The 23,369-nt window shown below is 50.1% G+C and overlaps 1 protein-coding gene across 1 annotated transcript in view; it reads left to right on the top strand.

The window, feature by feature from the left end:
* The window catches only part of ADAMTS14 (ADAM metallopeptidase with thrombospondin type 1 motif 14), an 87,772-nt gene that overhangs the window by 5,960 nt on the left and 58,443 nt on the right, over nt 1-23,369 (top strand). Inside the window, exons 2-3 of the mRNA XM_028481476.2 lie at nt 409-565; nt 6,015-6,205. Coding sequence (XP_028337277.1) covers nt 409-565; nt 6,015-6,205 — 348 coding nt within the window. The remainder of the gene's footprint in view (nt 1-408; nt 566-6,014; nt 6,206-23,369) is intronic.

Below are 23,369 nucleotides of genomic sequence, written 5' to 3'. Positions count from 1 at the left end.
TAGGACTTTCCCTTCTTGTCTGTCTGTAGATAAAGGCAAATCCGCAGGATAGTGATAGCACTTTGGGGTGCTTTGGTGTGTGTGCCTAGTCCTAGTGACAGTGACCTGCCATTTTAAGCACTGGAACCCTTTGTTTAAATGAAATGTTACGTGGAACCCCATGAGTGTACAACACAGTGGAAGTGGATCTGCTCTGCTTGCAATGGGCATGGGAGCCCTTGCTTGGCCCCCTGACACCCCCTCCCATGTCCCTGCTGGCATCCCAGGGCCCCCCAAGCCCCTAGAGGAAGAGTCTGTACTCGTGTAGTCACACTCGTTTGCAGTCACACACGCTCACCCCTTCTGCTGTGTGTTCACATCTCTTCTCTCTCCCCCTCTTTCCTCCTGCTTGCTGTGCCCCTGGTTCAGGCGGGCCTCATCCGCACAGACAGCACTGACTACTTCATTGAGCCCCTGGAGCGGGGGCAGCAGGAGACGGAGGCCAGCGGGAGGATGCACGTGGTGTACCGCCGGGAAGTCGTCCAGCAGGCGTGGACAGAACCTCTCGGGGACCTTCACAATGAAGGTAGGCTGTGGGCGGGGCCCCCAGCTCTACGTCCGTCCACACCTCGGGGGTGTTTTTAGGTAACTTCTGGCCTGAACTTCTCAACTCCTGGCCTCAGTCTTCTCAGCTGTGTAATGGGACTGGGCCATGTAGACCTACTGCACCAGCAGAGAAATGCCACTGGGTTTTAGGGGCTACCACAACAGGCTGGAGTTGGGGGCCAGAAAGGTACTTGAGCCCCCTGAACTGTAGTCCTTGGGACTCCAGAGTCTCTGAGGGGCTCAGTGTTGCTTTGCAAGGCTGTTTCTCTGCCAAGGCAGAAGGTGGAATGGCTGCAGTTAGCTCTTCCCCCTGAAAATCATCTCAGCCCCTGGGAGCCACGGGAAGGAGGTTCTTAGGGCACTTGTAGGGAGACTGCCTGGGGTCAGGCCACCAGGGTCGGCTCTGTGTCCAACAGACCATTTAAAAATCCTACCTCCGCCACTGTCTACTGTGTGACCCCAGCAAGTTGCTTAACATCTCTGAGCCTCTTTTTCTAATCTGTAAAGTGGGGGCGATCATTGTTACCTCTAAGGCTGTGTGCATTATAGTGTGTATAGAAATCCCCGCATGGAGCTTAGCACGTAGTAGGTGTTTGATGAATGGTTGCTCTTATCATGGTCTTGTTGTTAAGGTAACTGCTGCCACGTTAGGGTGAGAGCCCTGAGACGGGCGTTTCTGTACCCCAGTGACCAGCACCGGGGCCTGCACCCCGGCCTGCACACCTACTCAGGACGCGTGGTTGAGTGAATGAAGGAGTGGATGTGACCTGTGCTGGTCCTGGGCCCGTGCCGACTTCATAGGCTGACTGAGCTTTGTCTCGAAGCCCCTTTGGCCACTAGGACATGAGACCCTGGGTGGAATCTGGCCATGAGTGACCACACCCTCCTGCCTGGGCCCTGGCAGGGTTGGGCCCAGTGTGAAGGAACAACTGGAAACCAGTTGTCCCCACATAGAATCCCTCCTCTGAAGCCCCAGCTGCTCTCCCGCTGTTGCTCATAGTGATGCTGCACTTATGTTGCGATGGTGGAGGGCTCTGCAGGCCTGGCGGCGGGGGTGGGGGGAGCTGAGGACTGGGCGGAGCCTCGGGGGGCTGGGGAGGGTTTCAGGAGCAGGTGGTGACCATTCCCACCGCCAGGGCTGGGAGGAATGACAAGTCTCCCTCGGGCTCCATTTTATCTGAGGCCAGTTCTGAATCAAAAGACCATAAATCCTCCCTTCTGGGGAGAGACCTTGGGGAAGTCCTACTCCAGGGCTGTGAGCCTGGAACCAACCACACAGTCCACCACCACGGTCGTTGGCTGGGAGGCCGAGACGCTGAGCTCAGGGTGGGGTTCAGGCCCCGAATGCTGCTTTGACTCCCTTTCATCAGGCTGCCCGACTGAACCTCCTGTGGGCCTGTGGGTGGTGTCATGCCCTTGGCCCATGTGGGTCCTTCCTTAGAAAGACAAGGGTGATAGGGGACTTTCTTGAAAACCTGTGACTCACTGACTCTGTTAATTTAAAGCCAGCATTGCATCTGAGCCCAGTTTGTGAAGTGTTCCTGGATGCGGCTGTCTCCATTTAACATCTCGGTTAAGGTGAAAGGTTTGACCTTGGAGGCTGTGCCCTGGACGTTCCCATTCTCCCAGTGCTGTCCTTTCCTCAGTCCTGCTCTGTAGCCGCCTTCCCACCATCCAGGTCCCTGGGACCTGGATGCCAACAGGCCATATGCGCCTGTTGCCAGAGTTCTGGCTCCTTGGCTGGGGGCCGGGGCGGCCAGACGCCAGGGCAGCTCATCCCCTGGCCAGGCTGGGGCTTAAGGCTGCTGCTGCTTTTTTTTAATGGAGAGAAAAATCCATTTTAACATATTCAATTCAGTTTGGGTTTTTTTTTTTTTTTTTTTTACTATATTCACAATTTTGTGGGACCATCACCATTATCTAATTCTAGAACACTTCCATCACTCCCATAAAAAACCTGATACCCATGAATTAGCTGTCACTCCCCTTTTCCTCTCCTCAACCCCCTTGGCAACCACCAGTCAATCTTCTCTCTCTAGAGGTTTGTCTCTTCTGGAATCCCCTATATATGGAATCATGCAGTCTGTGGCCTTTGTGACTGGCTTTCTTTCACTTAGCATGTAGGGTTCATGTGTGCTGGAGCATGTATCAGTACTTTACTCCTTTTTATGGCAGGGTAATAGTCCATCCTGTGGAGAGACTACATTTTGTTTATCTGTTCTTCTGTTGGTGGACATTTGGGTTGTTTCCATTTTTTGGCTATTATGATAATGCTGCTATGAACATTCTTGTACAAGGTTTTGTGTGAACATATGTTTTCAATTCTTTTGCATATATACCTAAGAGTGGATTGCTAGGTCCTATGACTACACTGTGTTTAACTTTTGGGGGAACTGCCAAACTGTTTTTCAAAACAGCTGCACCATTTTACATTCTCATGGGGCTTCTTGGGTGGGCTCATTGAAAGTTCCCAGTGACCTGCTGCCCTCACCCCTCCTCGCTTTGAGGATTCCCAATATCTGGCCCGAAGGATGAGAGACACATAAAAGAGGGTGTGAGTAGAACATCTCCAAGGTCTATAGCTGATGTCAGCAGGCCCTCCCCAATGCCCGTTACTGTTTATGTTGAGAGAGAAACCTGGGTAGACCCGGTTAGGGTGTGATAATGGGGAGTGGCAGGTCTGGGTTTACATTCTGGCCTTTTGCCATGAACTTGCTGTATGACCTGAGATGAGTCAGGTAACCTCTCTGAGCCTCCCTTTGACAGGCCTGGCAGGGAGAGCTGTGAGGGGTCAAGTTCCCCGTTTCACTTGCAATGCTGAAACCTCCGGGCACTGCTCATGTGTTGGGAGTGGCTGTTATGATTCTACTCACTCCATGGAGAGAGCCCTTGCCCCTCCTCCTCCCCTCCTGGGGGTCTTCTCCCCTCCCAGGAATTTGTCTCTGGGCTGCTGCACTCACTGTTGGACTCAGACATCAGGGCCACCAGGAGCTCTGGTGCAGTGTCATCTGCAGAGAGAGAGGCATTGGCCTCAGGGGCAGTGAGGGTGGACACCAGCCTGAGCCCTGCTCACCAGGCTGTGCATTGTTCAGAGGGCCGGCTGCCCATTTCTGGTTTCTCCACTAGGCCAGTGGCCATACATTTTCCCAACTCTTTTTTTTCCCATAAATTTATTTATTTATTTATTTTTGGCTGCGTTTGGGTCTTTGTTGCTGGGCGTGGGCTTTCTCTAGTTGCAGCGAGCAGAGGCTACTCTTTGTTGTGGTGCGCTGGCTTCTCATTGTGGTGGCTTCTCTTGTTGCGGAGCACGGGCTCTAGGCATGTGGGCTTCAGTAGTTGTGGTGCACAGGCTTAGTTGCTCCGCGGCATGTGGCATCTTCCCTGGCCAGGGCTCGAACCCATGTCCCCTGCATTGGCAGGCGGATTCTTAACCACTGTGCCACCAGGGAAGCCCGGCATGTGGACTCTTAGTTGTGGCATGCAGACTCTTAGTTGTGGCATGCATGTAGGATCTAGTTCCCCAACCAGGGATTGAACCCGGGCCCCCTGTATTGGGAGCGCAGAGTCTTACCCACTGGACCACCAAGGAAGTCCCCATTTTCCCAACTTAAATCTAGTGCTTTCCTTCCTTTGCACGATAGCACTACTAACCAAAGGGAAAACAGAAACAGTAACATGGAGCCCTGTGGTTCCCTATTGCCCTGTGCTCAGATTTCAGTCCCTGAAGTACCCATGTGCATGGAGGCTTAGAGGCAGAACTTGGGTGTCCGTTGATTCATTCCTGAGGGTCACGCACACTGTGGGCTGCGTCTCCTTATACTCACAGTGGATCCTGCAGGTGCAGATCCCTCTGCTTGGGGCCCTGTGTTCCCCATGCTCCAGCAGGTTGTCTCCTGCTCCCCGCCAGCCAGTTCAGATATGCCCTTCTCCAGAAGCCTTCCCCAGCTCCCCTGTCCCGGTGTGGGTCTCGGTGTGGAAGCCTGCCCTAGCCAGTCCTACTATAGCCCTTGACGTTACTTTATTGATACCATCTGGTTTCTTATCTGTCACCTGCACTAGGCAGGGGGACTCAAGGACAGGGCCCTGCCTTCATCACCCACCCACCCTCAACCCTTCTAGGAAGTCTGGGGACCCTCCTGCAGCCACACCTCTGGATACATGCTGGGATTGTAGTGGTGGTATCTTTACAGCCTCAGCCCCTGGCCCAGTCTTGGGGGTGGGGGGGCGGTTCTCAAATAACAGTGGATAAATGAATAGTCTTAGAAATCAGTGCACAAGTATCAGAGCTTCAGGGTAGGATGGCAGGAAAGTCATTAAGTTCAGTTGAAGTTTTCTTGAGGGACCCCAGCTTCCTGTCCTGCTTTCATAGCTTTCCCTATGGTGTCCTCATGCACCCTCACTCCACTGCCCCAACAGATGTTGCTCCAGTCCTTATTCAGGCTATGGTGTAAACGACTGATAACTGCTTGAGGTGTTACCTTTCTAAGTAGCAGTATGTTTCAAAGCAAGGCCTTTGGATTCAGACAGACATGGACACACTACTTTGAACCTTAGTTTGCCTGTATAATGGGGTCGATAACCTGACAGAGTTGTTGTAAGGACTGGATTGGATTGCATTAGATTAAGGGTCAGAAACTAAGATCCATGGGCCAAATGTGGCCTACCACTTCTTTTTGTAAATAAAGTTTTATCGGGACCTAGATAGACTCATTTGTTTACGTATTGTCTGTAGCTGCTTTTATGCTCCAACAGTCGAATTGGAGAGCTGAGACGGAGACCAGAAGGCCCACAAAACCTAAAATATTTACTATCTGATCCTTTACAGAAAAAGTTCGACAGCTCCTAGATAACATCATACAAGTTAATAAATGCTGGTTAAAGAAATAAATATTTTGCTTTTATCCAAAAGGCCAAAGCTGTGATGGTGAAATTTGGAGTTGCTGGCAGTGATTGGGAGGGATTTGAGGGGCACAGGGCATGCTCCAGGGGTCCCTAAAATACCCCACATAGGCCACGGTAACATCACAATTTTTTTCCTTTATTAAGATGTTTACACCCAGTGCCACCTTTGATTTTTACAGCAAGGCTGGTGGGGCAAGAGATCAAGGATTATGCCTCCCCATGTCACAGCAGGGGAGGGGAGCCTGGAGCAGCGGCGGGGCTTGGGCTAGGATGCACAGGGAGATGGGACCGCGTACGAACTGGAACCCGGGCCAGTTCTCGCCTCTCTGCTCTTCATTGCCTTAGATACTCTCCGTGTCCTCACGCCAGGGAAAGGGCTCATGCCCACCAGTTACCTGGTATGGCACAAACCCTCCTGCTGCCTTGGCTTTCAGAGGCAGGGAAAGGGGAACACGTGACGGGGGTGGAGTCACGGTGACAGTCCCTTATGTGGGTTTGACCTCGGTCTCTTCCCGTCCTGGTTCCAGCTTTTGGCCTGGGTGACCTTCCCAACCTGCTGGGCCTGGTAGGGGACCGGCTGGGAGAAGCAGAGCGGAAGCGGCGACATGCCAAGCCGGGCAGCTACAGCATGGAGGTGCTGCTGGCGGTGGACGACTCGGTGGTGCGCTTCCACGGAAAGGAACACGTGCAGAACTACGTCCTCACCCTCATGAACATCGTGAGTGTCCCCGAGTCCCGGGGCTGGGGGCAGGGGCTGGGGTGGGGGCCACCGGCGCTGGTCCGATGGACACTTTCTCCTGGGTCTGGTGTTTTCTGGGTAGACTCGGGGAAGTCACTGCCTGCTCCTTAGTCCAGCTGGACGGCGATTTCCATGGTGAGATGGGCCTGAGCAGGCATGACGTCCATCCCAGGCCTCAGCCTGGTCTCAGCTGTGCATGCCTGTGCTGAGGTGCCTACAGGCAAACCAGAGCCCATGGCCAGTGGCTTCTGGGCTTGGACACATTCAGAGCCTGGGTCAGGAATGGCCGGGGTCCTCCCTTGCCTTAGAGTTGAAGGGACTTCCCTGAGGTTCATCATCTGGAGAAAATGCCCAATCCCAGGCTGGGGAGACTGGCTAGTGAGCTGTCCGTCTGCTAGGGGGATCCCAGGCCCCCAGGGTGGGCCTTGGGTGTTCACAGAGATCAGATGGGCAGGGAAAATGAGGGTCCTGGGCAAATTTTGAGACTGTGAAGCAGACTGTCCAAAGTGGGTGGTCACTGCTCAGCTGCCACTGGAGGCTCTCATGCTGAGATGCAGGGCTCTTGTCACAGAAAGGCCAGTTTTTTAAAGAAAAGTTAGAAATGCAGACAGTTTTGTTTTGTTAAAATTTTTATATATGGAAAATTTAAATTGAGGTATCTAAGTGAAACACCCAATTTTTTAAAATGCTAAAATAAAAAAACCCACTGTGAATGCTGAATAAAACCTATTTACACACCACATTTGGCCTGTGGGCCACAGTTGGGCACTTCTGACCTAAAGGGGCAGAGACGAGGGAGACCAGGGGAAAGGAGGGTGAAAGCGTCAGGGGTGGGCTTGCACTGTTTCTCTTCCGGCAAGAAGCCTTTGTCAGAGGCGCCTGCGGCTGTGGCTCTGGGAGGATGGGGACCGGTCTAGGCACAAGTGGGACCTACGGTGGAAACTGCTCAGGCCTCGGCCGGATGCTGGGGAGACCAGGCAGGACCTCAGGCCCTCCTTTATGAAGCCAGGTGGAGGGGTGACGTGGGGGTCAGGCCCCAGCTCAGAATACTAGGGTGCTGTGGAGTTCAGGCAGGAGGAGGCAAGCACCCCATCAACAGGAGACAACAGGGCAGGGCCTTCAGCTTGGAGTCTGCAGGAGACCCAGCTCGACGGCTCATCGTAAACATTCATCCGGAGCATAAGAGCTGAGAAGGAAGATATATATACATGGTGGGACCTCTTTATTTTTTATTTTATTTAAAAAAATTTTTTATTGGAGTATAGTTGATTTACAATGTTGTGTTAGTTTCAGGTGTATAGCAAAGTGAATCAGTTATACGTGTACAAATATCCACTCTTTTTTAGATTCTTTTCCCACATAGGCCATCACAGAGTATTGAGCAGAGTTCCCTGTGCTATACAGTAGGTCCTTATTAGTTATCTATTTTATATATAGTAGTGTGTATATGTCAATCCCATTCTCCCAATTTATCCCTCCCTCCCGCTTCCCCCCTGGTAACCATAAGTTTGTTTTCTACATCTGTGACTCAATTTCTGTTTTGTAAACAAGTTCATTTGTACCAGGTGGGGCCTCTTTAGAAAGCCAAAGTTTCCAGCCCCTGCATGGGCCTCCACTGGCCTTAAGATTAGGGTCCTCTGACCTGAGGCCTGTAAGAAAGTTGACTGGCTGCATTCTCATGCAGACCAAAAGGTGACGGCAGGCGGGCCAGGGCTGCGATAGGATCAACTTACACTCCGTCTAACATGCAAGGTTCTTGGAGGCTGTGACGGACGTGCAGCCAATCACAATGATCACAGTACTGCGTGGGGAGGAACGTTAGTGGATTGGCCAAGAGCGTGGGCTTTGAAATCAACCAGTCTGGCTCTGCTCCTTCCTGTCTTTTGACCTTGGGGGCAAGTCAAAACCCCAAAATACCAACCCTCTCGAGTGTCCCTTTTTTGGGTGCTTCAGGTCTTATTTGTGGCTTGTGGATTCTTTCATTGCGACGCATGGACTTCTGTCTAGTTGTGGCGCGTGGGCTCTAGAGCACATGGGCTCTGTAGTTGCGGCACGCGGGCTCTCTAGTTGATGCGCACGGGCTTAGTTTCCCTGCGGCATGTGGGATCTTAGTTCCCCGATCAGGGGTCGAACCTGCGTCCCCTTCATTGGAAGGTGGATTCTTTACCACTGGACCACCAGGGAAGTCCCTCCCCACTTTTAAAACAGCATTACCTGGGGACTTCCCTGGTGGTCCAGTGTTTGGGACTTCACTTTCCAGTGCAGGTGGTGTGGGTTCGATCCCTGGTCGGGGAGCTAATATCCCACATGACTCGTGGCCAAAAAACCAAAACGTAAAACAGAAGCAATATTGTAACAAACTCAATAAAGACTTTAAAAATGGTCCACGTTAAAAACAAAAACAAAAATAAAAAACCAAGAAAACAAAATAAAACAAAAAAACCCCAGCACTACCAATACTTACTACGCAAGGGTTTGGGGAGATTAAATGAGGCACATAGCATATAGCATGGTACCTCGCGTGGCATAAGCTCCCAGTAAGTGGTTGGTGATAATAATATGGCTTTCATGAGGGAAGTGATAACACATTTCTGGGAACTAAACAGTTGATGAGCAGAAGTGTCAACTCCAGGGTCATGCCAATCCCCCTGGCAACATTTGTAGGAAAATAATCCAGCCACATGGGAGGCAAGGTGGCTCTTAGGAGGGCATGCAGCCAGCCCCTTGTAAGCTGTGTGACCTTAGGCAAGGGACCTGTATTCTTCGGAATGTGTAGCTTGTAAGTGATGGAAAACGAATTCAAACTAGGTTAAGAAAAACAGGGCTAAAAGAAACAGGCCAGGTTGTGGAAGGGACAGGATGGAGCTGGTTTTAAGTGTAATTGGTACTAGAGGCTTACATGGACTCTGTTTTTAGGTTCCCTTCTCTCTGTGTGACATCCTAATTCTCTTTGACCAACATCTCTACAAGACAGATTCTGGCTATTAGCATCATGAAGCTCTTTTTTTTTTTCTGTTTTTTTATTAAAGTATAGTTGATTTACAATGTTGTGTTAATTTCTGCTGTACAGCAAAGTGATTCAGTTATACATATATGTACATTCTTTTCTTAAATATTCTTTTCCATTGTGATTTATCATAGGATATTGAATATAGTTCTCTGTGCTAGACAGTAGGACCTTGTTGTTTATCCATTCTATTACATCTGCTCACTCCAACCTCCCACTCCATCCCTCCCCCAGCCCCCTCCCCCTTGGCAACCACCAGTCTGTTCTCTATGTCCGTGATTCTGTTTCTGTTTCATAGATAGGTTCATTTGTGCCATATATTACATTCCACATAGAAGTGATATCATATGGTATTTGTCTTTCTCTTTCTGACTTATTTCACTTAGTATGATCATCTCTAGTTGTATCCATGTTGCTGCAAATGGCATTATTTTGTTCTTTTCTATGGCTGAGTAGTATTCCATTGTATATGTGTACCACATCTTCTTTATCCATTCATCTATCCATGGAAATTTAGGTTGTTTCCATGTCTTGGCTATTGTGAACAGTGATGATATAAACATAGGGGTACCTGTATCTTTTTGAATTAGAGTTTTGTCTGGATATATGCTCAGGAGGGGGATTGCTGGATCATATGGTAGCACTATTTTTAGTTTTCTGAGGAACCTCCGTACTGTTTTCCACAGTGGCTGCACCAGCTTACATTCCCATGAACAGTGTAGGAGGGTTCCCTTTTCTCCACACCCTCTCCAGCATTTATTGTTTTGTAGACTTTTAAAAAAATTTATTAATTTAATTTAATTTAATTTATTTTTGGCTGCGTTGGGTCTTCATTGCTGCACTCAGGCTTTCTCTAGTTGCGGCAAGCTGGGGCTACTCTTCGTTGCCATGCACGGGCTTCTCATTTAGGTGGCTCCTCCTGTTGCGGAGCACGGGCTCTAGGCACACGGGCTTCAGTAGTTGTGGCCCGCGGGCTTTAGAGCGCAGGCTCAGTAGTTGTGGCGCACAGGCCTAGCTGCTCTGCAGCATGTGGGATCTTCCCGGGCCAGAGATTGAACCCATGTCCCCTGCGTTGGCAGGTAGAGTCCTAACCACTGCGCCACCAGGAAAGCCCTGTAGACTTTTTAATCATGGCCATTCTGACCATTGTAAGGTGGTGCCTCATGGTAGTTTTGATTTACATTTCTCTAATAATTAGTGATGTTGAGCATCTTTTCACTGAAGCTGACTCTTATTGCCATAGCTCCCTGGCCAGAGACAAAAGAAGTTTCCCCTCAAGTTCCCAGGCAAAAGTTCCTGGGGCTGGACTCTGACTGGTCTAAGTTTGGGTCACATGACCACACTTTGGACCAATCACTATATGCTGGAGAAGGAGATAGAGTTTTCCAAAGGAGGAGAGGGACTAGACATAGGCATGGCCACTGGAGAAATTGTTCTGAGCTTACCAGACACCCCAATCTGTGTCTGTTATACTATTTAATCCCTGAGAGCCTCCGTTTTTCAAAATAGTGTCTGCTCTTGGGTTAAATATGTGTGAAGTATTTAGCACACACCTGGCACATAGAGAGTACTCAAGCAATGTGTTCTGCATTCTTACAGCTGTATTGTCTTTGTGTGTGTGTGTATATGTGGTTCTTTGTCAAAGTCTCTGAAGGTGGGGTCCTTGAGGGTGAGAACTTTGATTTAGGCTTTTTTGAAACCCGACAGCACACAGCTTAAGTGTCTAGTACAACACCTGATAGGTGATCGGTAAATGTGGAGGTGAATGGTGTCTATGGGAGAAGGAGGGAGCCAGCATGGGAAAAGGGGAAAACAGCAGATTTCTGTCTACAATGCTAGCATTAAGAAAAGGGCAGGGGTAGAAATCAGCTCCAACTACAGGAGCCCCAGGGAGGGGAGGGGTGCCAGAAAGTCTGCCCCTTGCCACCTCTTTGTTTGGATACTAATTCTTTTATCCCTGAAGTAGCATGTGGTTTGCCACTCAAAAAGCAAAAGCTACCATGTGCAGCCATTTGAGAAAGAGAGGGAGGGCGGGAGGGAGGGAGGGAGGGTGACTCTGCCTATGAACACACCCACCTCACTGGAGCACTTGACCGCCCACCCGGACTCTATAAATTGCTAGCCCAACCTAAGAGCACACAGCTGAGTACTAATCCCATTAATAGCAGAGCCAGGTTGGCCCCTGGAGCCAGCAGGTGGAGAACAGGAGGGAGAGCATGACGGGGGGCAGGGGAGACCTTAGGAAGCGCTCGGTGCTGGGACACTCGGTCCTGGATCCTGAAGACCCCAGGAGTGTGAGCTGGGCTCTATTCACAGCCCCAGAGTTTGCTAAGAGATAATTCTCAGAAAAAGGTTAAAGTCATGACTCTTCACACAGAAATAAAAGCAGGTGTTGTGTTAAAGATTTTACTCTACTCACTGATCAGTGAGGGAACCAGACAGATGTTACAAGCCATTCAAAAGAGAACCCTAAGAACAGAGGCATTTATAGATCAGGAATTTTGAAAGGAAAACGTGCAAATAGAGACAAAATTGGCTTTTTCACAGGGTGGAAGGGAAGACAATTTACATGTCTGTAGACAAGAGTTTTGCGTTGCTATCAGTTACCTAACACTGCTCTCAGTTGTAAAGTAGCTTCTGTAGCATCAGATTCAGATAAGGCCAATAGGTGTGCTGTGGACAGTGCGCAGTTTTCATGGAAGTACACATTTTTACTCCCTGAGTTTGCGGCCTGGACTGGGTCGCAGGTAGAGAGCCCTTTCCATGGATGGCAGGGAGTCTGCTGGCGCATCTGACTTATGGGCTGCATCCTCCCTCCTGGAGCTAGAGAAGTGGCAGATTCCCTCAGGACACAAGGGCACACCCTGGATTCTGGCTGTGTGAGAGGATTAAGCAACTAAATAGTGGGACCGTCTCCCCCATACCTCCCCAAGAGCTGACCTGCCAACGCCCCTCCCTTTCTGGATTCTGGTTGGGGAGAAGGGTGTGGAGAGAAGGCCTAGAGTTAGGAGTGCTTGAGAGTGGGTAGTCTGAGGAAGACCCTAGAGCTCTCTTTTCTTGGGCCACATGCTCCATTCTGTCTCGCACCTCTCAGAGAAAGCTTCCTGTCTGGACCCCTGCGTTAAGGATTGTGTTGCTCAGCTTCTCTTTAAATGTCTCTTGGTTGGACTGAAGTGTGAGCACGGCAGCAGGTTCTGGAAGGGTAGAACAGACTTGCTGGAGCCCCACTCCCCAGCTAGCCTCAACCCCAGTCTGGCCTGTCATTCATTCATTTGTTCAGAGCCAGGTGCTACGCTGCCTCTGTGGGCCTCCCCTATGCTAGGCATTCGGCAAGATGAGGGTGGGTGTGATCTGGGCTCTTATGGTCATAAGTGACAGAGACCCAGCTCACACTAGCTTAAGCCAAAGAAGGGATTTATGGGACAGGGCAGCTCCAGGGACTCAGGCCTCAGGTCCATTAGGATGCTCTCTCCTCCCTCTCCTCCCTGCTTGTCTGCTTGATGATATAAGCCAACAGGAGCCAGGCTTTCTCTCCATGGCAGGAAACAGGACCACCGGCAACCGCAGATTCCCACACTTCCTGCTCTTAGGACCCAAAGGCAAAGGGATCCTTTCTGCCCTCCTAGGGAGGATTAGCCTGGGTTGGGTCACGTGGTCATCCTGGACTAATTGCTTGATTGGAGCGTTGGCTTGGGCCCCCAGGTGGAGTCTACTGCTGCGAATGCAGTCAGGTGGAGCAGTATCTGTTCCTAGAAATCAAGCAGGGAAGCATGCAGAGAGAAGAATAACTTCCACAGTGGAGGACTCAGAAAGAGTGGAAAATGTATGTAGTCCCTTCCCTCAGAGCACATAAACTGTTGTATGTCCACAAACAATTGCAAATTAGGGACTTCCCTAGTGGTCCAGTGGTTAGGGCTCCACACTTCCACTGCGGGGGGCCCAGGTTCGATCCCTGGTCGGGGAACTAAGATCCTGCATGCTGCACGGCACGGTCAAAAAAAATAAATTAAAAATAAAAATAAATAAATAAGACACCGTAGTGAAAGCCTTCATTTATTCATTAAAAATACATTTAAAAAACAATTGCAAATTACATAATTTTAGAAGTCATTAGAATCATTTTTGAGTAACCACCGGGAGCCAGGCTCTTTATAAACGTGGCCTCGTTTACTCAGGTCTCCCAATAACCCTGTGAGAGGTCTGAGTATCCCTGATGTCCTTACACAGAAACCGAGGCGCAGAGAGCTGGCTATAACTTTTTGGTCTCCCATCTGGTCGTGTACGGGGCTGAGATCTGAGTGACACTCTGTCGACTTCAGAGCCACCCTCTTCCTATGGCCTCTGCAGAGGTCTGTAGCCTCAGCCAAGTGGTGCTGTCCATGGCTGGTGACCCAGATGTCAGGGAAGAAACAACTTTTCCTCTGCTGTCTTAGGTTTAGTACCTGGAGACATGCAATTTAAACTGACAAAAGACAGATTAGCAAGAGAAAAAGAAAGTTTGTTTACGTATGCAATGTGCATGTCTGTGCAAGTGCTCAGTGATGAGTAACTCACAAAAGGGTGGTTAGAATTTGGGGCTTATATGCCTAACTTAATAAATGGATGAGAGGGGAGAAAAGGCTCTATGGGAAGGGCAAATAGGTTTCTTTAGGAAAGATAAATGGGCTTTAGGAGAACAACTGGGAAATAAGAAAGTTTGTGATAATATATGTTTAGGCAGGTGCAAGTGGGCTTTCTGCCTTTTTTTTTTTTTTTGTGGTATGCGGGCCTCCCTCTGTTGTGGTCTCTCCCGTTGCGGAGCACAGGCTCCGGACGCGCAGGCTCAGCGGCCATGGCTCACGGGCCCAGCCGCTCCGCGGCACGTGGGATCCTCCCAGACCGGGGCGCGAACCCGGTTCCCCTGCACCGGCAGGCGGACGCGCAACCACTGCGCCACCAGGGAAGCCCCCCTTTTTTTTTTTTTTGATGACCATGAAATTCCCCTGGGGAGGGGATTTATAGTAGCTCATTTTCCCAGAAGTTGCTGCTTTGTCAGAGGAGGGAATTTCTGAGATGGTTTCTTTCTGCATCTGTTGAATCTCAAATGTCTTCAACTTAAAATAATATTTATACCAACTCTGCAGTTCTGAGTGGGTCCCCACACAGGCCAGGAGTGGGACCCCGGGAGTGACCCCAGGAAGTGAGTGATTATATGTGTGTGTGTCCTGGAGGGACCACGGCCCCTGGCCCTGTGTCAGTCCCTGAGGTCCCCGCTTAGGGTAGAAACCCACATGCTGTGGGTTCTGCGCCACTCTGTGCCCTTGGCAAGGCCCCTGCGGGACACACACCACTGAAGACCGTGCCAGGAGGGCCTGCTTTGGAGGCCTATTTCCATAGTCTTGGTTCTACCTTCCTTCTTACAACCTACCAGAAAGTAGGTGAGGAGGAGAGTAAATGTCTTCTCAGAGGTTCTGGAGGGCTGTTTGAGGCTGGTTCCTTGCTCACTGCTGCCTTGCCCTTGTGGGTGTGGGAACAGAGGTGTGCAGCTGAGACAGAGCTTCCCTCGAGGGCTTGTTCCTCTGCGGAAGAGAGGCTCAGAGCACTGAGATGGGCCACGCCTAAGGAGCTGCTGCCTTGCAAAGCTGCGGCTGCCCCAGGGGGAAAGTGAGGGTTTGGGGTTCTGACTTTCCCAGGTGCAGTGGACAGCCAGCCAGAGTTCCTCCTGTGGCAGTGAGTGGAGGGGCTGCCCACAACCTCTCCCTCCCAGGGGACCAGCAGCACATCCTGTCCATTGTGTGGGAACTTGTATTTGGCTGGAATGCTTGAAGCGCTAATTCCCTTAGGGATTTCATGAAACCGGTAAAAAGGGTGTCCCTTTGCTCTTCCCTCGCAGCACCTGCCTGCCTGTGACCGTTTCTGATCCCGGTTTCCGGGGCCAGGGCTGGCCTGGTGGGATCAGAGAGAGATCTGGTTCCCAGGATGGATGGTCTCATTGTGCTAACCCAGGGAGGAGGGGACAAAGCCCTTAGTGGAACTCGGAATGATCTGATCAGGCCATCAGGCCCCAGTCACTGCAGCTCTCAGGGGCATCTTGCCTCTCACTTTACTTTTGCATTAACCTGGGCATGTGCTATAAATATTCATGCAGCTCCAGATGGTGGGCAAGGACTCCTCAGCACTCCCTCACATGCTGCTGGGCCCTGGATGGACTTGGCTTTCCAAGCTGTTCCTCGCTTTACCCATCTGTAGTGGGTCTCTTTCCTTAAGACTTCTTCAAATCTCAGGGCAAGGGAACCATTAAAAAAAAATTTTTATTGGAGTATAGTTGATTTACAATGTTGTGTTAGTTCCAGGTGTACAGCAAAGTGAATCAGTTATACATATACATATATTCATTCTTTTTCAGACTCTTTTCCCATATAGGTTATTACAGAATATTGAGTAGACTTCCCTGTGCTATACAGTAGGTCCTTGCTGGTTATCTATTTTACATATAGTAGTGTGTGTATGTTAATCCCAAGCTCCTAATTTATCCCTCCCCTCCACATTTCCCCTTTGGTAACCATAAGTTTGTTTTTGAAATCTGTGAGTCTGTTTCTGTTTTATAAATAAGTTCATATACATCATTTTTTAAAACTAGATTCCACATGAGTGATATCATATGATATTTGTCTTTCTCTGTCTGACTTCACTTAGTATGATAATCTCTGGGTCCATCCATGTTGCTGCAAATAGCATTTTTTCATTCTTTTTTATGGTTGAGTAATATTTCATTGTATATATGTACCAAATCTTCTGTATCCATTTCTCTGTCAATGGACATTTAGGTTGCTTCCATGACCTGGCTATTGTACATAGTTCTGCAATGAACATTGGGGTGCATGTATCTTTTGAATTATGGTTTTCTTCAGACACATGCCCAGGAGTGGGATTGCTGGGTCATATGGTAGTTCTGTTTTTAGTTTTTTAAGGAACCTCCATACTGTTCTCCATAGTAGTTGTACCACTTTACATTCCCACCAACAGTATAAGAGGGTTCCCTTTTCTCCACACCCTCTCCATCATTTATTGTTTGTAGACTTTTTGATGATAGCCATTCTGACCTATGTAAGGTGATACCTCATTGTAGTTTTGATTTGCATTTCTCTGATAATTAGTGATGTTGAGCATCTTTTCTTGTGCTTTTTGGCCATCTGTATGTCTTCTTTGGAGAAATGTCTATTTACTTATTTATTTTTTATTTTTATTTTTTTTGCCACACTGCATGGCTTTCAAGACCTTAGCTCCCTGACCAGGGATTGAACCTGTAGCCCCTGCAGTGGAAGTACGGAGTCCTAACCACTGAACCACCAGGGAGTTCCAAGGAATGTCTATTTAGATCTTCTGTCCTTTTTTTTTTTTTTTTTTTGTGCGGTACGCAGGCCTCTCACTGTTGTGGCCGCTCCCGTTGTGGAGCACAGGCTCCAGACGCGCAGGCTCAGCGACCATGGCTCACGGGCCCAGCCGCTCCGCGGCATGTGGGATCTTCCCGGACCGGGGCACGAACCTGTGTCCCCTGCATCGGCAGGTGGACTCTCAACCACTGCGCTACCAGGGAAGCCCTTCTGCCCATTTTTTGATTGGGTTGTTTGTTTTTTTCTGACATAGAGCTGCATGAGCTGTTTGTATATTTTGAAGATTAATCCCTTGTCGGTCGCTTTGTTTGCAAATATTTGCTCCCATTCTGTGGGTTGTCTTTTTGTTTAGTTTATGGTTTCCTTGCTGTGCAAAAGCTTTTAAGTTAAATTAGGTCCCATTTGTTTATTTTTATTTTTATTTTCATTACTCTAGGAGGTGGATCAAAAAAGATATTGCTGTGATTTATGTCAAAGAGTGTTCTGCCTGTTTTCCTCTAAGAGTTTTATAGTGTCTGGCCTTACATTTAGGTCATTGATCCATTTTGAGTTTATTTTTGTGTATGGTGTTAGAGAATGTTCTTTTTAAAAAAAATTTAATTAATTAATTTATTTATTTTTGGCTATGTGGGTCCTCATTGCTGTGTGCAGGCCCCCTCCACTTGTGGTGAGTGGGGGCCACTCCTTGTCACGGTGCGCGGGCTTCTCATTGTGGTGGCCTCTCCTGTTGTGGAGCATGGGCTCCAGGAGTGTGGGCTTCAATAGTTGTGGCTTGTGGGCTCCAGAGCGCAGGCCCAGCAGCTGTGGCACACGGGCTCAGCTGCTCTGCGGCATGTGGGATCCTCCCGGACCAGGGATCGAACCTGTGTCCCCTGCATTGGCAGGTGGACTCCAAACTACTGCACCACCAGGGAAACCCAGAGAATGTTCTAATTTCATTCTTTTATATGTATCTGTCCAGTTTTCCCAGCACCATTTATTGAAGAGACTGTCTTTTCTCCATTGTATATTCTTGCCTCCTTTGTCATAGATTAATTGACCTTAGGTGTGTGTGCTTATTTCTGGGTTTTCTATCCTGTTCCATTGATCTATATTTCTGTTTTTGCATCAGTACCATACTGTTTTGATGACTGTAGCTTTGTAGTATAGTCTGAAGTCAGGGAGCCAGATTCCTCCAGCTCCCTTTTTCTTTCTCAGGATTGCTTTGGCCAAGGGAAACATTTGAAACATAAGGGGCAATTTTCAGCATTTAGTGAGTGCCTGGTGAGTACCTAGTATGACAGACAGACTCCTGTTCTAGGGGACCTTTGAGGGCAGTGCTGAAGGAGGCGGTATCCCTGTGGACTCGGGGAGAGAGGAGAGCTTTCTGGAGGAGGTTGGTGCTGAGCTAACCTTGGTGGGGAGGGGTCTGGCAAGGTGAAGAGCATACAGGCCAAGCGTGGGGGCAGCCAGGCAGCACTGCCCTGGTGTGCAAGAGAGGTGACAGAGGCCTGCAGAGAACTCTCGGTAGTATAGCTGTGGCAGGATGGTCCATCAGGCAGTAGCATGGGCTCTTGAGTGGAGAGAATGCATGAAGAACATTGCCTGATGGTGGCACCCAGGTGGATTGAGGGAGGGAGAGGGTGGACGCCAGAGGCCAGCTGAGGCTGTGATGGGGCAGCAGAAAGACCCAGGATGCGGGGACTCCGAGCTATCCTGAATATCTCAAATATCACAGTGTCATTCCAGTACCTACCGCATGTCAGGCACAGAGCTGAGGACTTTACAGGCAGGCTCCTTGAATCCTCACTGCTGCCTTATGCAGGCAACGTTCTGCGGCTCTGAGAAGCTAAGTGGCTCGCTCAGAATCTACACAGCTAACAAGTGGCAGAGCTGCGATTCGAACTCATACCTGTCTGATTCCAAAGTTTGTACTTTCCTTCCACTACTGCTGTGGCAGAACTTGATGGGGGAGAAGGAGGGTTGCTGGACTCCCGGCCCGGGAGGTGGGAAGAATGTTGCCCCTTTGCAGAAGGAGCCTCTTCCTGAGATGGGTCTCCCTAGCAGAGTCAGGATCCTGAAGCTTCACCCTGGGGCACGTTTCCTGCTCTTGGCTCCTGGCTGTGGCCAGGCCTGCTGGTGCCGGCAGGAGCCCTCTCCTTGCCTGGGGTGACTCACCGAATCTTCTCTGGGATGAAGAATCCCTTTGATGTGAGGATATGGGTATCCTCCTCAGGCCTGGAGCCAGGGCAGAGGGAGGTGAGAAGAGCAAAGAGGCCCTTTCATTGGTCCTCACCAAGCCAGCCTGCAGCCGGACCCCTCTTGGCATCCCACCTGTCTGGGTGGTAGACCCTTTGCCCACCCTGCTCCTTACCTGCCCCACTCGGCTGACACTACGAAGGTGTTGAGCACCTCTTAGATGGCCTGCTAGGAAAAGCTTGGCTCCCCTTCTAGATCCAGGAGGTTTGGCTGTCAGACCTGGACCTTGGTGGCCTCAGCCTGGGAGCATGGCTTTCTTTTGTCACTAAACGTGTTAGATATTCATCATAACAACGGGTTTGGAACACCACGAAAACTGCTTTCCTGCTGACAGAGTGTTGCTTTGCCAGACCTCTTCCTTTCGGGGATGTGTGAGCAGTTCAGCATCCCTGCTCACTGGAAGGATGCAAATCCCCCTCCTCCCTCTCCTTTTGGTCCTTTCTCTTTTTTTGTCTCTCCCCTAGAAACTTTCCACTGCTTTCATGACACTCAGAGACCACCCCCAAAAAGGAAAAGCAAAAATGCATTTACTTTAAGATAGTGTTTCTTAACTGGGGGCAATTTTGCTCCCCAGGGGACACTTGGGAAGGTTTGGAGATATATCTTGGTTGTCACAGCTGGAGGGGCTGGGGTGCTTCTGGCATCTAATGGGAGGGGCTCAGGGATGCTGCCAAACACCTTCCAGGGCACAGGACGCCCCCACGAGAGAGAATCGTCAGTGTCAAAGTGTCCCTCGTGACCACGTGTGACCCCCGCCCTAAGGTATAAGCTCCTGAGTTACCTGGCAGTCCAGTGGTTAGGACTCAGTGCTTTCACTGCCAAGGGCCCGGGTTCAATCCCTGGTCGGGGCGCTAAGATCCCGTAAGCCACGTGGCACGGGCCAAACAAAAAAAAAAGGTATAAGCTCCTGTTGCCCCACGCAGGCGAGCCCACCGGGAAGAGAACTGGCCCAGTGCTGGGATTCCCGGCAGGAATTCCTGGCAGGAGAGCTGTGATAACAAGCAGCACCCTTCGGGGGTGAAGAGAGCCTGACGGCTCACCAAGGGCTTCCATATCCGGCTTCTCCCTCGCAGGTCTGGAGGTCAGACTCCTGACTGCTTCTAGGGTGATCTCATGGGTCGCTCCTCAGCCGCCGAAGTGGGAGGTATAAGTTTTAAACTAACTAGCCGTTGCTCTTGGTTGAGCGCAGGCCGTGTACCAGGCCCTGTTCTAAACGCTTGACCTCTGCCTCACCTGCTGTCCCCAGGCCTCCACAGGCTCAGAGGAGGGTCGGCGCAGGGTGAGATCACGTGCAGAGCACGGCTCTTTCCAGGCCTGCTCACTGCCTCTCTTCACACACCAGCAGGCTGACCTGGGCTGTAACTGCTCCTGCATTTTGGAAATAGGTCGCGGGGGATAAATGCTGAGTGTTGTGGACTCATGAAAGGGACTCTGTTGGGCTGGGAGGCCTGGCCCTGAGCACTCTGGAACCAGGCTGCACGAACAGCCCGGGTGTGAGGTGGGCTGAGCGGCCGGGCCCAGGAGGACGGCATGGGCCAGCCTGCAGGCTCTGGGAGCCCCAGGGGCAGCCACACCTGAAGAGGTGTGCTGGTTAGAGGCCACTTAAAGTGCCGGCCTGTAGCCCACGCCAGCCCGTGACTGAACTCGGAGCAGTCGAAGGAGATAGGATAACTAACTCCAGGGGATGTAGTAGCTGAGCCTGTGGCAGCTGAGAAAGGAACCGGGAGACTCAGCACCCTCCTCGCACCACCCAGAGAGCAGCCTCATATTTAAGATCTCACTGGTGACCTCAAAGGCAGGGCCTGCCAACGTGGCATATAAGTCAGCATGGCTCCCTGGTGAGGCCTCAGTGTCCCAGCCCAGGGCACAGCAGGGCCCAGCTCTGGCTCCTGCGTGGGTCAGCGCCCGAGGGCCTGGGGAGAGCAGGGACCCCAGGCTGTAGGCAGCAGTATATTGCTGACATACATCCGCACGTGTGCATGCAAGCACGTGTACGGTACATGTGTTTACACACATGCATATACATATGCCCACATCTATCCGTGTGCCATGGATACATGCACATGTGCACACACAGATGAGTTCAGACGTATGTGAACACATATTTACCACATTTCATGAAATCTAAGACCCCATCAGTCGTCAGATGCTCCGTTATTTCGTGGACTTGAGAAAGAGAAAAAATGCTACCGATTAAATTCTGATATGGTGTTTTCTTATCACTTATATTTGTATTTGTACTTATTGGAAGAGCTCTTTAGCCTTGTATAGGCTTAGATTTTGATCATATATTGCTCTTGTATGTACACAGATGTGACAAAGTGGGGAACTAAGGTATTCCCATAACTTCCTCACATTCAGAGTATTACTTGTCCAATCACTTTCAGCATAGAGTCATCAAAATCTGTGCTTTTCCACACAGTATTGTCCCCTGTGCCATCAGGAGCCTGGGTGATGATGCAGGAACGCTCTCTCTTCCTCTGGGATGTCATCCAATCCACGGACACCCATTCTGCAAGCTTCCATGCGGTGCCTTCTTGATCCTTCCTGAAGGTGGCAGTGGAGGTTTTTAGACACCCATGATTCACATTCCTTCCTCAGATAGTCCCTAAACGGTTCATTGCCTGAAATGTTGAGGGATTGCGGTATCCTGTGAAGCCACCAGGAATAACAAGAGGGTCTTGCTTGCACAGGCAGTGGCAACACACCTGAACTGCCACCTGGCCTCCTGCAATCATAAACAAGGGGAAGGAGGAGCGTCCTGGCCTCATGAGATGCAGGGTGCATTGGAGCGCCTGGTCTGCAGAGTCGCTGTGCGCCGTGTTGCTAGAAGGGTCAGGGATTGGGGACAGTAGGACTGACCCCAGAGCCCAGTATTGAGAAAGGGCCGGAGAAGTCATTTTAACCATTCCCCGACCTTCAAGCAATGCTGCCCGCATTCTGTTCAGGTTCAGAGGCACTCAGTGATCAGGGAAGGCACATGAGTGGAGGCTGCACTTGAACGCCAACTGTGGTTGCTGTCCCTAGACGAGCGCTTCCATCACTTTGGGCCAGCTTTTCTGGCCATGAAAACAGAGATCACATACCATGCTCCTTGGAGCTTCTTAGAGGAGTGGCTGACTGTAGAGCTGGGGCAGGGAATGCCCAAGACGAGCGTCTTGTAATGTCAGAAAGTAAGGAAGTGCCCCCCCAAGACCCCCAACCCAAAAACGATGGGAGTGTGTTAAAAGGACAGGAGCCAACTGAAAGAGCTAAAGCTGGGACAATCTGAGCAATAAAATAAATAATGAGGTATTGGATTATAAGCCAGAGTACAAAATAAATATCCACGAGTCCATACTGATAAATGAATGATTGAATACATAAATAAATGGGGAAGAAGAAACAAATCTCTGCAGAAGAATTTCAAATAAATGACGTAGGTCCTTTGCCCTCAAGGAGGTGGATTTTAACTCCCCACTCCTGAAGTGGGGGGCTGTGCGTAGTGACATCCTTCTAAAGAGCAGAGCATGGAAGCCGGGGCCGGGTGGCGGGGGGAGGTAGTAACTTTACAGTGGAGGAAACTGGCAGGCAGCCTGTCTTGCAGGTGATCAAGGTCAGCATCACCAGTGATGTTATGTTGGTAGCACGCACTCCTTTTATTTTTGTTTTCTCTGGCCACGCCGCATGGCATGCGAAATCTTAGTTTCCTGACCAGGGGTCGAACCCGCACCCCCTGCAGTGGAAGTGTGGAGTCTTAACCACTGGACTGCCAGGGAAGTCCCATAGCACGTACTCTTGACATGATGTGATGAGGGCGCTCACCTCTGTGTTCTTCCTCCCTAAACCCATAACCTCAGTCTAACCATGAGGAAAACATCAGACATACCCAAATTGAAGGACGGCCTGCAAAATACTTAACCAGTATTCCTCAAAACTGTTTAGGTCATCAAAACCCAGGAAAGTCTGAGGGCCATCAGAGAGGATAAACAGCCTGGAGCAGTCGAAGGAGATAGGATAACTAAATGTAATTTGCTGACCCAGATGCGATCTCATAGCCAAAAAATGGGACAATACCCCTACATTAGGGAAATTTGAAAAAACATGGACTTTAGTTAAGTACTAATGTGTCCGTATTGGTTCATGCATTGTGACAAATGTACCATGGTAATGGCAGATATTAATAACAGGGAACTCTGTACTGTCCTTGCTGCTTTTCTAAAAATCTAAAGCTAAAATTGAAAGTATATTGATTAAAAAGGAAAGAAGGGCAATGACCTCCTTGCGAGCAGGTTGCTAGGAGGATTCTGTGAGGTGATGCTGGGAGGTGTGGGCTGTGCCAGCCCTTAGGTGGCAGTGAGTACCCTCTCCTGTTCGAGTGAGGGGCGGGCTTAAGACCCAAGGGGCGGGCTTTCTCCGCACTGCCCCACCCTGTGGAGCCCTGCTGAGCCCGGCTGCCAAGCAGTAGGTGGACATTCTGCTCCGTAGCCCCTCAGAAGCAACATTCCCTAGGGAGTGAGGGAACTTGGAGTTGGTGGGGGACCAG

This window comes from Physeter macrocephalus, chromosome 20 (assembly GCF_002837175.3).
Source record: "Physeter macrocephalus isolate SW-GA chromosome 20, ASM283717v5, whole genome shotgun sequence".
NCBI classification, from domain to species: Eukaryota; Metazoa; Chordata; class Mammalia; order Artiodactyla; family Physeteridae; genus Physeter; species Physeter macrocephalus.
The sequence above is the reverse complement of the archived record's forward strand: the minus strand, read 5'-3'. Positions and strand labels throughout refer to the sequence as shown.